The sequence below is a fragment of the Callorhinus ursinus genome, unplaced genomic scaffold, assembly GCF_003265705.2.
Source record: "Callorhinus ursinus isolate GAN/ISIS: 27379988/994484 unplaced genomic scaffold, GSC_fseal_2.0 scaffold18, whole genome shotgun sequence".
In the NCBI taxonomy this organism is placed as follows: Eukaryota; Metazoa; Chordata; class Mammalia; order Carnivora; family Otariidae; genus Callorhinus; species Callorhinus ursinus.
Genome location: NW_027397080.1, coordinates 24,908,861 through 24,923,046, shown reverse-complemented (window position 1 = coordinate 24,923,046; position 14,186 = coordinate 24,908,861). Strand labels below are relative to the sequence as shown.

The 14,186-nt window shown below is 62.7% G+C and overlaps 2 protein-coding genes across 7 annotated transcripts in view; one reads left to right on the top strand and one right to left on the bottom strand.

The window, feature by feature from the left end:
* The window catches only part of CROCC (ciliary rootlet coiled-coil, rootletin), a 49,363-nt gene extending 45,231 nt beyond the window's left edge, over positions 1-4,132 (top strand). For both annotated transcript variants that reach the window (XM_073903292.1, XM_073903291.1), the window contains exons 32-37: positions 461-685; positions 1,116-1,265; positions 1,530-1,730; positions 1,945-2,076; positions 2,838-2,915; positions 3,534-4,132. In XM_073903292.1, coding sequence (XP_073759393.1) covers positions 461-685; positions 1,116-1,265; positions 1,530-1,730; positions 1,945-2,076; positions 2,838-2,915; positions 3,534-3,620 — 873 coding nt within the window. In that variant the 3' untranslated portion in view covers positions 3,621-4,132. The remainder of the gene's footprint in view (positions 1-460; positions 686-1,115; positions 1,266-1,529; positions 1,731-1,944; positions 2,077-2,837; positions 2,916-3,533) is intronic.
* Positions 4,133-5,272: 1,140 nt separating this feature from the next.
* MFAP2 (microfibril associated protein 2) lies at positions 5,273-14,131 on the bottom strand. 5 transcript variants are annotated; one of them, XM_073903288.1, is made up of 9 exons: positions 13,798-14,131; positions 8,818-8,893; positions 7,682-7,771; positions 7,469-7,495; positions 7,283-7,369; positions 7,125-7,169; positions 6,279-6,366; positions 6,003-6,076; positions 5,274-5,779 (listed from the first exon to the last, which is right to left on the bottom strand). In XM_073903288.1, the coding sequence occupies exons 2-9, from the start codon at positions 8,852-8,854 to the stop codon at positions 5,676-5,678; spliced, it is 552 nt and encodes a 183-aa protein (XP_073759389.1). In that variant the 5' UTR covers positions 8,855-8,893; positions 13,798-14,131; the 3' UTR covers positions 5,274-5,675. The 5 variants fall into 5 exon arrangements, with proteins under 5 accessions (XP_073759391.1, XP_073759389.1, XP_073759390.1 ...); XM_073903289.1 differs by having other exon boundaries at positions 7,682-7,768; XM_025855782.2 differs by lacking the exon at positions 13,798-14,131 and adding an exon at positions 11,146-11,441.
* Positions 14,132-14,186: the final 55 nt, after the last annotated feature.

The window sequence follows — 14,186 nt, the reverse complement described above, 5'->3', positions numbered from 1 at the left end:
CACTTCTAGGAAGCAGGTGGGACGAGTCAGAGATGTAGATTCCACTTGTGTCCCTGTTTGCCTTGGCTGCCAGGAAGCTCAGCTTTAGACTGTTCAGTAACTCTGCGAGCCCTGCGGGGTCACCCACCAAAGTCAAGAACACAGAACATTTCCAGGTTGTGGTGGTTGTGGTGGTTACTCCTTCTCTTCCATAGCAGCGAGGAGAAGGGAATGAGAATGGGGAGGAGACCGTGGGGTCTGAGACAACCAGGTGGGTGGCGCTCCGGGTGAGGGGAGTTAACCAGCAGTGGGACAGGGCCCTGGTTGCAGTAGGCTGAGCCAGCAGGAGCACGTGGGAACAATGAGCATCAGTGATGAAGGCCTAGGCAGAGTGGGAGGGGCTTGGCTTGGGTTCAGCCTCCCTGCTAGAGGCCATGGCGAGAGCAGAGCCACTTTACCATCCTGTCTGTTCTCCTGCCAGGTGACAGACAGTGAGGTGAAGGCAGGGACCCTGCAGCTGACAGTGGAACGGCTGAGTGGGGCCCTGGTCAAGGTGGAAGAGAGTGAGGGCGCCTTGCGGAACAAGGTGCAGGGCCTGACCGAAGCCCTGGCCCAGAATAGTGCCAGCCTTACCAGCACACAGGACAAGAATCTGCACTTGCAGAAGGCCCTCACCGCCTGCGAACATGACCGCCAAGTGCTGCAAGTATGGATTCCGGGGCCTGGCTCGGGGTGGGCTCGGTGAGAGAGTTAGCTGCCAAGGGCAGGCTTTGAGGGGCCCTGATAGAGTGCCAGCCCCTGGGGTCATCAGTCGGGAACCCTAGGGAGCCAGTCAGTGAGGCTTGCAGGTGGGGGGGGGCAATAAAAGCATTGGCCAATAAGAGGAGATTTGGGGGAGCGATAAGAGAGTAAGTCTACTCATAGAGGCTTACAGACACCCAGAGGCAGGGTTGATGGGACAGAGCTGGGGTCTGAGGGGTCCCCACCTTACGTAGGTCAGTGGGCCAGTCCTGCTGTCTGCCTCGCCCTCCAGGTAAGATTTTTGAGCTGTTGTATGGGCTGTGACCCTGACCTGGAGGTACAGAGGAGAGGGGAGCCTTTGCTCCATCCTGGCTCCATCAGCCCCCGTCCCCCAGGAACGGCTGGAGGCTGCTCGGCAGGCGTTATCCGAGGCACGGAAGCAGAGCGGCTCCCTGGGCGAGCAGGTGCAGACGATGCGGGGCGAGCTGGCGGACCTGGAGCTGCAGCGGGCGGAGGCGGAGGGCCGGCTACAACAGCTTCAGGAGGTGAGGCCTGGATGGGCCCCTTCGGTCCCTAGGACGCTGAGGCCCTCCGGATGGGGTGGGACCTTCCTTATCCCAGCCTCATCTCAGACCCAGGCCCAGCCGCCCCTGGGGAAGCCTGGTTCCTTCAGCCCGCACGCCCATTACACAGACGGAGAAGCCGAGGCCCGGAGAGGCGGCCTCAGGTGATAGTTGTCTGCCGTGGGCCTCCCAGCCGCCCTGCCGAGCCAAGGGCCGGCGGCGCTAGGGGCTTGCTGGCTTCTGCAGGTGCTGCGGCAGCGCCAGGAGGGTGAAGCTGCGGCCCTGCACACGGTCCAGAAGCTGCGCGACGAGCGGCGGCTGCTGCAGGAGCGCCTGGACAGCCTGCAGGGCGAGCTCGCCCAGCTGGAGACCGAGAAGCGGGAGGTGGAGCGGTCCGCGCTGCGGCTGGAGAAGGACCGGGCGGCCCTCAGGAGGATGCTGGACAAGGTTGGCTGAGCCTCCAGGGCCCTCCCCTCCCTTCCTCTGGGTCCTAGCCGCGCTTGCCTTTGGCCACATGTCCCCAGGGTCTGGGGCCTCGGGTGCCCCCTGGCCCCCTGGTCTTGCTGCCTCTAACCCGACACCCCTCCCTGAGCCCCTCTCTCTTGGCGGGACCTCCCTCCTTCCCGGGGCCCCCTGCTGCCCTCCTGCTCTCCCTGCCTAGGTGGAGCGCGAGAAGCTTCGCAGCCACGAGGACACGGTGCGGCTGAATGCCGAGAGGGGCCGCCTGGACCGCACGCTCACGGGGGCCGAGCTGGAGCTGGCTGAGGCCCAGAGGCAGATCCAGCTGCTGGAGGTCCAGCCCCCGGCTACCCTCTCTCTCCCGAGCCCTGGACCCGGACCCCCACCTCCCGCCCCTGCCCTCGGCCTGAGTGCCAAGCCGTCCCGGGAGTTGCTGATGGCTCAGCCAGCCCAGGCTCCTCAGCCTCCATAACGCATGAGTCCGGACCCTTGGAGGGGGCAGCCCAGAGCCAGGTCCCAGAGGGAGGGGTCCTCCCCAGCGTGGAGAGAAAAGAGATGCCAGTCAGCATGTGAGCCTGTGTGCGTGTAGGCTGTGGGCACACAGAGGTGTGAGTGTGCCTGGGAGTATTCTCGTGCGTGTAGCTTGAGTCTTGTGCACAGACGTGGCAAGTCGAAGTATTAGGAATGTGTTTTACGTGTGTGTGTCTTTCTGTACAGACGTCTTCCTGTATGTAGATGTATGTAGGAGTGTTGGGCTTTTGCACATATGCATGCATCCATGTGAACCCGGTAAGTATTTACGTGCTTGCTTTTGTGCCTGTGTGGGGGGTGCCTGTCTGTGTTGGAGCACGTCTGTGCGTGTGTGCATGCCTGTCAGTGGGGCTCACTAGGTACCCTGACCCAGGCTTCGCAGACCAGGTGGGCCAGGGATGTGGGGGACAAACAGGGATCTCTCTTATACCCCCTGTCTGCACTGACTTTGCCCTGAGGGGCCCTTTAGGCTCCTGGGAGGCGCCCCACACCCCCTTGCACGCGCGCGCACACACACACACACACACACAGGGCCAGACCCCTGACTAGCCGCCCCTCCTGCAGGCCCAGGTGCAGACAGAGCGCACGCTGGAGGCGCAGGAGCGGACCCACCGGCAGCGGGTGCCCGGGCTGGAGGAGCAGGTACCCAGGCCCCTCCGCAGGATGTGGAAACATGGGGGGAGCGGCAGAGGAGGGCCGCGACCCTGGGTAGAAGCGGTCAGCGGCACCCGTGACTGAAATGGTCCAGACACGGGCTCAAGTGATGTCATTGGAACTCCGTCCTCATGGCTGTCCCCTGGGTGGCACAGATGGCCTGAGCAGCCCCAGCCTAGGTTATCCCAGCAGCCCACCATCCTAGAGGAACAGGGGCCTTTTTCTCCTGAGCGCAGTAGTAGAAGTCCCAGGGATGATCCTTACTGGCCAGCTTGGATCGCAGATCCCTGACCTGTGCATGGGTAGGCCAGGCCTGGGTCATGGGTCCCCCCCGTCGGGCTAGCGCCAGGCCTACTTAAATAATGAGAGTGGGGACAGGTGGCCCCTGAAGAGATGCCGAGGAGCAGTCAGAAGACAACCAGCTGCCCTGTGAGACGGAATGGGAGGGGAGGGAAGCATCCTGGTGCTTCATGAGACCCACTTTTTCCTGAAACAGGCAGGATCGGGTCCCCTGTGGGGCCCCAGCTGCAGCCACCCCCATTTCTCTGACATCAGGCAGGGGGCCTGGGCCGGCCGGGCTGGCCCCACCTTCTCTTTCTTCTCCAGGTGTCCGCGCTGAAGGGACAGTTGCAACAGGAGCTTCGGAGGAGCTCAGCATCCTTCTCCCCTATGTCTGGCCCCACCGGGGAATGAGCCCCTTCCTGGTGGGCATCCTGGAGAGCAGCCCTGGCCAGGGCAGGCCAGCAGCCGTCTGTCCACGTGGTCGGCCCCGGCCCTGGCCTGTCTGGGCCACCAGAACTCGGCTGGGGGTGGGGAGGAGCCAGGTGGCAGCACCGAGGGCTGAGGGCCGGGGACTCCAGCAGCAGCTTCTTGGCATCATCTGTGGGTCCCACCTCGGTCCGGTCCCTCCCCTGGGATGAGCCTCCAGGTCCCATGAGAGCCTCCCTGAGTGGCTGAGCCGAAGCCGGGGGTCACGGAGGCCCCCTTGCCTCTGGCTGGCCCTGGAGCATGGGCTCACAGGAAAGAGGAAGGGAGCCTGGGAGTCAGAGACCCAGGCCTTCCCCCAGCTTTCCAGAGCTCCCTTTGCCTTAGTTCAGAGTGTGTTTCAGGAAATTCCTCAGAGCCCCTGTATTTTTATACCTTTTTCAGTGTTAACGGTTCAGAGCTGTTGTTTTTTGTAGCAAGGAGACCTCATTTTCTAAAAACGGTTTGTACAGGCGTGTCTCTTCACTTCTGCACCTGAGAGATGGTGGGGGGGGAGACACTGGGGCCTAGGCCGGGAGGGATGAGGCCCCCTGGCCAGGGGTGCACGGGGGTGGGTGGGTGGGTGGGGCTTGAGAAGGGCTGTGCCACTTCCCAGCCTCACAGGATGTTGGCGCGGGGAGGGCCCCAGGCTCCTGTACCACCCGTCGCAGGTAACAGATGGGGCCGTGACCCAAACTGCACAGCTCGACTCCTTCCAGCTACAACTCTCCGGCCCCTCCTCAGGACAGGGCCCCCCTCTGGACAGTGGCAGTCCCAGGCCCGGGAGTGACCCTGGGGTCTTGTCCTGGCTCCGCCCAGTGACCCTGGCGAAGCTGCACGACTTCTCTGAGGCTCGGTTTGCTCGTGTGTAAAATGGGGACGCGCCTCACAGGGTGGTTATGAGGAGGTACTGGTGCAAGGTGCTCTGTGTTTGCGAGGAGAAATTCCTCTCCTCCCTGGAGTCCAGCGGAGTCAGGTTTTGCCCCAGCTCTGCTACCTCTAGCTGTGGACCCTTGGTGGGTCACCTGCTGTCCCTAGGTGTCCTGTCTGTAAGACGGAGACATTCCCAGGCCCGTTGGGAAGGGGTTGCTGGCCACGCACGGGGAGCCTGGTCCTCATGAGCCGGTCAGAGGGAGGCATTCTAATGCCTTGCCCTATTTCTGCCCTCTGAACCGCCAGCCTTCCCCCAAAGGTGGATCTGAGCCCACCTACCTTGACCTCCTGCTTTATACCCTATATGCATCTTTATGCCTCCATGTGGGCGGCCTCCCGTCTTGGCTTATACCCCTTGTACCCCTCTGATGACAGGGAACTCATGCCCTCACCAAGCAGCCTGAACAGTGAGGAAGCTGTATCCCCCTGCCATGCCCCCACAGACCCTGGGAGGAAAGTTGTCACAGTCCATCTTTCTGGGTGGGTCCGCTGAAGCCGGTGGGTGAGGAGGCAGGACTGGGACCGCAGAGGCAAGGCCACAGGTCACCTGAACAGTCCCTTCTCCCCAGGGCCCCAGGCAACCTCTCAATGAAGACAAGCACTGTCGGAGGCAGCTGGCCACCGCTCTGGCTCCCAACCGAAAAATGACTGAATCTTTTGTAAAAACAATTTTAATTTTATATAAAACAAAGGTGGTCTATGCCCGGGAGCTGTAGGAAATCCAAGCAGACCAGCTGGGGTGAGGGGCATAGCCCACCTTGAGGGGCCAGGGGACTGTCCTCAGAGGGACTGAGAAGGCACATCAGAGGCCCAGGTCCCACCCAGAGGCCTGGGATGCCCCTCATCAGGGGGCAAAGAGTGGGGAGTGGGGAGCCCCCCCTTGTGCCCCAGGGGTGTCTGCAGGCTGGGAGAGGGGCCTGAAACGAACCCCCAGGGCCACAGTCCACTAACTTTTTACAGAATAAAAGGGTTGTCAGGCTGGGGAGAAAAGCACCAGGTCAGGCAGGGCCTGAGGGCCCCGGATCCGAGGAAGGTCCAGGGGGGGGGGGGGGGGGGGGTACCAGCTCCGCCCTAGCAGCCCCCGCAGCTCCTGGCACAGGAGGCCGCCACGGATGGACACAGGCCACTGCTGGCCATGACGCCACATTTGGAAAACTTGTCCCGACACAGGTCAGCTGCAGTGGGGGCAAGGAGCTGGGGTCAGGGTGGGGCTGGGTGATGGAAAACCACTGGCCCCTTCTCCACCCTGGGGCAGGGAATGTTCCGAGGCTAAGCAGCCAGGAGGGGGCTCAGGATCCCCCCCCCCCGGAAGTGGCCCTGGTGCAGAACACATGCATAATCACCAGCAGGTGGGAGGGTGGGGGGCGGGGAGGGGTCTAGGAGTGCAGGCCTTCCTACCTCGAAGGAGCTCCTCATGGGCACAGACCGTGCGGACACAGATCTCCTTGTTGACCACGTACACGCGGCGGAGGCTGGGGATATGGAGCCGGGCCGGTGGCGTCACCCCACCCTCACCCAGCCCCACTGGGGGAGCCCAAGCATCCCGACCCCTACGTCTGGGCTCAACTTCAGGATCTGTGCTTCCCTCAAGTCCCACCTCGGCCGGGTGCTGCTGCCCGCCCTGCGCCCCTGCTGCACACCCCACCCCCCGGCCCCCGCCCTGCCTGTGCTCACCTGTAGAAGCAGACCTCATTGAGACACTGTTTGCAAGGCTTGTGGATGGAGTAGAGGCGGGTGCACGGGTACTGTTCCTCACGGCAGTCTAGGGGATGGGCGGGATCAGACGGGGGGCTGCAGCGTGGGGCCCCGAGCTGCGGGGGGAGCCCCCAACGTTGCCCACCAAGATTGGCCCTCCTATCAGGGCCTAGGTCCACCCTGCACCCTCCGGCCCGGGGCACACACGCACACGGGCATGCACAGGTGCACAGCCAGCCTCACCGGGCCTCCGGGGGCTGCCCGATTTTGTACACTGTATATGTGCAGAGAGCAGCAACCACACTTGGAAGCATAGATTAGGACACGCATAAGCTCAAACACGCCCACACGCACATGGTCCCAGAAGTCCACACCAACCACATGGGCAGGGCTGTGCACACAGGACCACACCCTAACACTGAGCTCACGACGGGGAGAGCGGCCCTCACGGTCCGGCTCCCGCAGGCTCGTGGGGGCAGCACAGGGGCTCCGCTCTTGGCCTCACCCGCCCCGGGCACCGGCTGGGCCTGCTGGCCGGCAGGCAGGAAGCCCCCTGCACGCTCCCCTCGCTCTTCCAGTGTCTGGGGGTCGAGGGCTCCTCCTGAGCCTGCAGCCAAGCCCGGGGGCAAGGGGGTCCCCCAGCGCCCGAGGGGCCCTGGAGTTGCTGGCCTAAAGCAGGGGCATGTCTGCAAGCCGCTGACCCTACCATCTACCCAGCCAAAGCCAAAGGCTCGGCTGCCCCCCGTCCTACCAGCGCCGCGCTCCACTCTACCCCAACTCCTGGGGCCGTGCCTCTGTTTCTCCAGCTGTCAGGGAAGCTCTTACCCAGAGGCCCAGGCTCCGTGGGCTCTGTCTCCACATTTCCTGGAGCTGGTGTTGGGAGAGGGGCAGGCAGAGATCACTGAGAGGGGTCCATTCAGAGCAGCTGCCCCACCCTGGCACAGACCCGCCGCTCCCAGAGCCGTCAGGAGCTGGTAGCCTACCTACGGTGGGGGCCGCGATGACTTCCTGTTGGACTTGCTGCTGGGACTGGAACTGGAACTGCTCCGCGGGGGGCCGAGGAGTCACCTCTGAGACGGGGCACGATCAGGGGGTCCGCTCCATTCTCTCCACCCCCGCACCCAGCTGCCCACCCACCTGCCCTGCCCTGCCCCGGCCCGGCCCTTTACCTTGATAATCATAGTAGTCCGGGTTGTCTGAGAACAAAGATGAATATGGAATTGTAGGGGGTCGGGGGAGCTTTCAGTCCCAGGGGCCAAGGAGGTCACGGCTAAACCCAGGACCACCCCCTAGGACTCCCACCTCCCTTCCCAGCGGGTGCCCAGCGGAGTCACGCACACCCAGCAGGGTGTGGGGAGACCTGGGCGGGGCAAGGCCCTTACCTATCTGGTCACTGTAGTGGGTGTACTGGACGTGGTCTGGGAACGGGGGCAGTTGGTCTAGGTCAAATTGGCCCTGAGCCAGCAGGCCTGCTGCGAGGAAGCCAAGTATGAGGGGGTGCCCTGCAGGGAACGACAGCAGGGGCCCCGAGGCACATCTGGGGAGGATGAGTAGAGGTCCCAAGGGCAGGCCGGCAAGACACGAAGATTCTACAACTAGACTCTTAGATCCAAGGGATCCAAACTCCTTCCTCAAGCACAAAGGTCCTTACACTCCTTGCTCCTGTGTCACCTCACTGACCGTCTTTGGCCTGGCAACCCCAGGCTAGCTTCCCGGCTATTCCTGGAACTCAGCACACTCCTGTCTGCCCCAGGGCCTTTGCGCTTGACTTTCCCTAGGCCTGTAATCTTGGTTAACTTCTCCTCCTTCGGGTCTCAACGAAAAACTCAGTCCTGCCAAGAGGCCCTCACTGACCCGTCCACCCTCTCCATCCCTTCTTCCGTTTCCATCATAGTACTCGACACACTGACATTTATCACACGGACTTGATATGTCACCTGCCCTTCCCTAGACGGGCAGCAACGAAGGCAGGGATGTGTCTGCCCGGTTCATCACTGTATCCCCAGAGTCTAGGCCGGTGCCTGGCACATAGTAGGAGCTCAACAAATATCTGTTAAATTAATAAATGTTAGACCTGGCAGGGCCTTTGATCCCCACTGATAACTCCTATTTGACCAATAGGGATCACTCCACGGTGAAAATTATAGAGGGTGGTTGGGTCCCAAATGGGCCTAGAACCCAGACTTAGAGACTCCCTGCCTTGCGTAGCTCTCCCTCCTACACATCGGCTCCCAGGAGGGTCAGTACTTTAGAGGAAAAGCATGGGCTCCCAGTGCCTGGGTGTGTGCCCACTCTCCAGAGCCCCAGCCTGGCTGCTTCAGTCGGGGGTTGGGATGAGGGCCTGGGAGGTGCCTCCGACTTCGGGAGGGGTTGGCCAGTCCACTCTGTGGTCCAGGAGACCGGAGGCCCTGTGACCCGGGGAGCTGAGTTCTGGCCACAGGGCCCAATAAAGGCTCACTGCCAGCTCCCAACCTCCGCCCACAGCGGGGGGGAGCCCCACAGCCCCAGGAGCACTTACCAGGCAGGAACAGCAGGAAGAGGTAGGCAGCTCTCATGGCTACGAGGTGAGGCAGTCTGGGCTGGTGTCAGGACAGCTGGAGGAAGAGGAGGGGCAAGCTGTAGCTCAGGCCCACTCACCCAGGACTGCGGAGCCCACCTCCGCTCCCCTGCATCTAGCCCAGGGAAGGAGGCGCTGGGAATGGAAGCCAGGCATAGGGAGGGCCAGGAGTCGGGCGGGGCAGGGTGGGGGGAGCTACTTTGGAGGGACATCTGCTGTCCCCTGTGGCCCACCGGGTGTTCAGGTCCCAAGGGACAAGGCCTCCAACCTTGCTGCAGGGTTGATCTAGCAAACGGACAGAACCCACCCTGCCTTTCTCACTAAGGGGGCCTTTCTAGCCCCCCACTAGTCTTGACTCCACTCTCCCAGCCCACAGCCATGCCCGCCTTCTGACTCAGCGCCTTCTGGTGTCTCATGCACTGATCATGTGAACCCCTGACCCCAGGCCCATCCTCAGGACCCCGGCCCCGCTCAGCCAGGACTCCGCAGCGGCTGCCAAACCCACAACCTGTTCCCAATTAGCCCCCGGGCCCTGAGTGTCTTGCTCTGCAGGAAACCACATGCATGCATGGGCCCCAGGGGCCGAAGGGCAGCCAGGCCTGGGCAGGGCTCCCACCCCCAGAAGATTCCTCTCCTGCCAGGCCTCCAGGCCTCCTAAGACCTGGCTGTCTTCATCACAGACTCACGAGACTAAGGTCTATTTGTCTGCAGCAGCAGGAAACACTTAGGGTGGAGTCTGAGGAGAGTTTCTCTGGATCCTAGAAGGGCAGTGCTGGAGGGACTGTGATGTCACCCAGCCCAGGGGTTCTGAGCCCCCTAACACTGTATGACAAGTGTTGCGCGGGTCATTTTGCGGGGAGGGAACAGTGGTCCTTAGCCTTCACCAGGCTCTTGAAGTTCAAGAACTGCAGTCTTTGGCCACACCGTGGGCTTGGCCAGGTCTACGGGTCCCCGTGTGCAGTCCCAGCTCGGTGGGAGGCAGTCTCCGGACTGTCATCCTTCTGCCGACAGTGCTGGGAGAGAGCCCAGGGCCCATCCAGGAGGGCCCCTCCTACCACGGCGAAGGGAGTTCTTGCAGACAGCTAACTGGACCCCTAACTGCCCCCCGGGCGTCTAGGGAGAGGGGAAGGAAACGTGGGCATCGGGCAGCGGGCAGCGGTCCCTCTTCCCTCCCAATCCTGAGCTTTCCCCGACCCGGCGCCTGGCTCATACATTCACCACCTCCCTTCTTTACTGGGGTGGGGTGGAGGAGACCCATGACTCAAGCTGCCCCAGAGGCAGGGCACATCTGGCTCCCCACGGTCCCATTCTGAAAACCCTTGGCCTTCTCATGATAGGAGGGACCGAAAGACCTGGAGCGCTTTCCTTGTAACTCCCCACAAGGCCTCACGATCCCCTCCTTGTTCCCATGGGCTGGTGGCAGCCAGGCCAGTTGGAGCTGTCACCATTCAGGAGGAGGCCCTGAGTTGGGGCCTAAGGGGTCTTAAGAAGTGGGGTGGGAGCTGTCTGTCCCCCAAACCCTTCCTAGGCCTCTCAGCCTCCTAAATGGGAGTCTTCCTCACCAGGAAGGTCTGGGACCCAGGCCCAGGCTTATTGGGGGAAGGGGCTCCCAGGGCAAGGGGTGTGGGAGTTAACGGATCCTCCTGGGGGGACCACATCTCCAAGCACCTCTGCCTAGACTATGGATTTTGGGGTGTGGGGAGGCCGGGACCTGCCTAGGAGGCGGCCCCCTTCTGGCCCCTTCCACAGCTGGGGACCCCACCCCAAGCGATCGTAGGCAGGAGTGGATAAGCCGGGCCTACTCAGAGCCCCGGACCCCACGCTCCGGGGGAGGGGGGTGGGGGGCGCCGGCTGCGGAGCGGCGGGGGGAGACCAGATGTGGCGGCGCACAGCTGGGAACAATCAGCCTTGAGACCGCTCGGTGGCTCCCCGCGCCCTCCCGGTCCCGGCTGTCCCTTTGTCTCTCCGCGGCTGTGGCCCGGCTGCTCCCGCCGACGCCCCCACCCCACCCGCGGCAGTTCAGCCTCCCCGGGCGAACGAGAGCCCCCCCCCGCGCCCCGACGCCCCAACTCGGGCTCCCCCAAACTCCTCCAAACTCGGGCCCCCCCTCCAAGCGACTCCAAAGCCCCCAAGTGCCCTCTTAGCATCTGCTCAGACGGCCCCGGGGTTCAGAAAGCCCGGCAGCTTTCCCCAGGCCCGGGGGCCCGGGGAGCCCCGCACCCCAGGCCCCTCCACCCCCCGGGGCCCCTTAGCGGCCCCCGCCGCTCCGGCCGCCAGGCCCGCGCCTACCTGGTCGGGTCACTCCGCCGCCCGCTCCGAGTCCGCCCGCGGAGCCGCCCCTCCGCCCGCTCCGAGCCCCCCTCCGGGCCCCCGACGGGTCGGCGCCCGCCCTCCAGCCCCGAAGCCGCTGGGTCCTAACGCGAGCTCCGCCCGCCCGTCCGCCGCGCCCGCGGGGCTCCAGCCCGCTTCTGGGGCGGCCCTGAGGGAGGCGCCCCCGGGGCCGCTCTCACATGGGCGCGCAGACTTCAGGCGGGCAGAACGCCTCCCCCGTCTCCTCGCCACGTCTGGGCTGCGGTCTGGTGTGAGGTGGGTTTTGGAGGACGTGTTACCCCATTTCACAGAGAAAGAAACCGAGTCCCCTAAAGGGGATTCGCCCACGGCCACGCAGCTCTCTCCCCTCTGGCTTCTCTTAGCTTCCAGGACAGCCTTTCCGACCTGCTTTCCCTCCTGCCTCTCTGGCTGTGCCTTCTGGGTCTCCCTAGCCAGCTCCAGGTGGGGGCTGGCTTCCAGAACCAGCATTGCTGTCCGCTGGTGCACCACAGGCTACCAGGCCTGGCCCCAAGAATGTCCCCAAGGCAACAAGGATCCAAGTCCAAGTTCATGCCTCCTGACTGGCTCCCGGAGGGCTCCCCATCTGGGCAGCAGTACCAGCATCCTTCCATCCCTCAGGCTTCCTCCCTTGCTCTCCGCCCCTGCACCCAGCCCAGCACCCAGCCACTAATCCTGCTTCACAGATATTTTTTGAGTCTGGGCACTGCCCCTGCTGTGGTGTAAGCCACCATCAGCTCTTGCCCGGACTCTCCAATAACCTCTAATCTAGGCCTTCCCAAGTGGGCTCTGCCCTCCCTGACCCCCTCAGACGCTGGCCCCCTTCTACTTAAAGCCTTTTGCTGGCTTCCCATGGTACCTGGGAAAAAAGCTAAACTCGCCTGTGACCACCCCCCCCCCCACCGCCAGGACCCCACCCTTCATCTTGGTCTGGCTCTGCCTCCTCATTCCCTGCCTGATCTCCCAGCAGCCACATGGCCTTTTGGCAGTCTCTCACTAAGCCCTTTCCTCTGCTGCCACAGGACTTTTGCTCAAGCTGCTTCTTCCTCCTGCAACACCGATGAGGTCCGTCTCCTTCAGGTGATAGACCAAACCCTCCCTTCCTCAGAGGAGCCTTCCCTTTCTCCCTGTTCTGCCCCTAAGCACCTTCTGCTCTGCAGCTCACAGGTCTCCCGTTGCCCTGTCTGTGCCCATTTGAATCCTGCTCCTCTCCCACGTGAGCTTGGGAGCTACGAGAAGACGGCGATAAAGTCTGTGTTTGCTCATCCCCCGTTTATGCTCATTAGGCACAGTGCCAGGCTCAGAGCAGCTGTTCAGTAAACATTAATGGAGTGAATGAATATGCACTCAATTCTCCTGGGAGAGACTGGCTGGGTGGGGGTGTTGGTCCCTGCCTCTGGGGCAGACCTCCACCCTGCCTGGTCAGGGGAGCCCATGCCTGAGGCGGCAGCTCTGGCTAGGAGGACATGGGGACCTCCTTGCCCCCAGTCATGCACCCCACAACTGCCTATCCCTTAAACTCTGAATCCTATTAGGCAGAAACTCCGTATGTCCCATGCATCCTTTGTTCCCTGGTGCTGGTTTGTCAAAGGAATGAATGAATGAATGAATATCCGCCACCCCCTCTCCAGGGTCTATCACAGAATAGCAGGGACTTCTGTTACCTGGAGCCCTATGGGCCCTCGGGGCCAGCACAGCCCTCTGCCCTCCCTTAGCCCTTGGCTGCTGCCAGCCACAATCCCACTAGGGTAGGAGGGGACACCACCTGGCAGAAAGGCTATCCCCTACACTCATGACAAAAGGGGGAAACGGAGGCCCCAAAGCTTCCCACTCTTGTGTCCCGGCCCCCAGACCCTCTCTGCTGCTTCCACCCCCTCCCCTGGCCCTAAGGACCCAAGCAGAGGTGGCAGCTACGCAGGGACGGGGTAGTGGGTGTGGGTCTCCAAGGCCGTCGGGACCTTGGAGATTCGCTTCTTCCCTGCTCGCCTCTCCCACCAGGTTACAAGTTGTCCACAGGCAGAGGCCAAGTTTCTTGTATACCGGGCAGCACCTGTACCTGGCACATGACTGCCCAATACCCGCATGAGCAAATCAGCGAAGGGTAGAGGAGGGATTCGAACCCGGTGTCCTCCAGCCTCCCCTTGCCCAGCAACTGCCACCCTGAACTACTGCTGGTTGATGACGCTGTGCCCAGTGCAGAAGGTCTGTGGACGCGCCTCGTAGTATAAATTGCTTTTTCACGCCCCACATCCCTTCTCCGCAGTTTTGAGTCCACATTTACTGAGCTCCTGCGAAGGCAGGCCGGGTTTGGCGCCGGGGCTTCCGGTAATGAGGTCGGCGGGGGCTTCCGGAGGGCAGGAAGCCGTCTTTCTTTCCTGCTCCCTCCTGCCCCGCACCGCCGGGCCAGATGACCGAGTTGCCTCTCCAGAGTAGGGCTTGGCCAGTGTCCCATTGGTGGGATGAGGTCAGAAGCACCCACCCTTCCCCCGGGGTCAGGGCATGTGGTTCGGGCTGGGAGACGCGGGCTCACAGCCTGGACTTTCATCTGAGAGGGGAGCTGGATCACAAACTCGTCCCGGGGGGCATGGGCATGGGGGGCAGAAGGGAACTGACCCCGTTAAAAGTCTCGGAGGCTCTGGCACTCGTGGGAGGGCATGGCCCCTTCTCTTGCTGCCTGCACAGGATGGTAGGAAGGAAGAGTGTGGATGCTGGGGTCCGAGCGATCTGGCCCCACCTCTAAGTGTGTGGCCTCTAAGCCTCAGTTTCTGTATCTGTAAAATGGGGATAAGACTGACTGGACAGTGATGAGGATTGAATGAAGACACACACGAGGTGTTAACGCGGCACGAAGCCCGTGCTCAACCCGAAAACATCATTACTGTCGGATGAAGACACGGAGGCCCTGAGAGCGGAGTCGCCCAACGTGATCTGAAAAACCAGGGGCGCCAGGAGCAGACACACGCGGGGGGCCACCCGCCAGGCACCCGGTCAGCGGTAACACG

What these genes read in the sequence shown, in the direction of transcription:
- MFAP2 (XM_073903288.1), bottom strand. Translation starts at nt 8,854, where the DNA reads ATGAGAGCTGCCTACCTCTTCCTGCTGTTCCTGCCTG. An exon ending in CTTCCTGCTGTTCCTGCCTG is followed by an intron (nt 7,772 to 8,817) that starts GTAAGTGCTCCT and finishes GCTTCCTCGCAG; the next exon opens with CAGGCCTGCTGGCTCAGGGC. An exon ending in CCATGAGGAGCTCCTTCGAG is followed by an intron (nt 5,780 to 6,002) that starts GTAGGAAGGCCT and finishes CCCCCACTGCAG; the next exon opens with CTGACCTGTGTCGGGACAAG.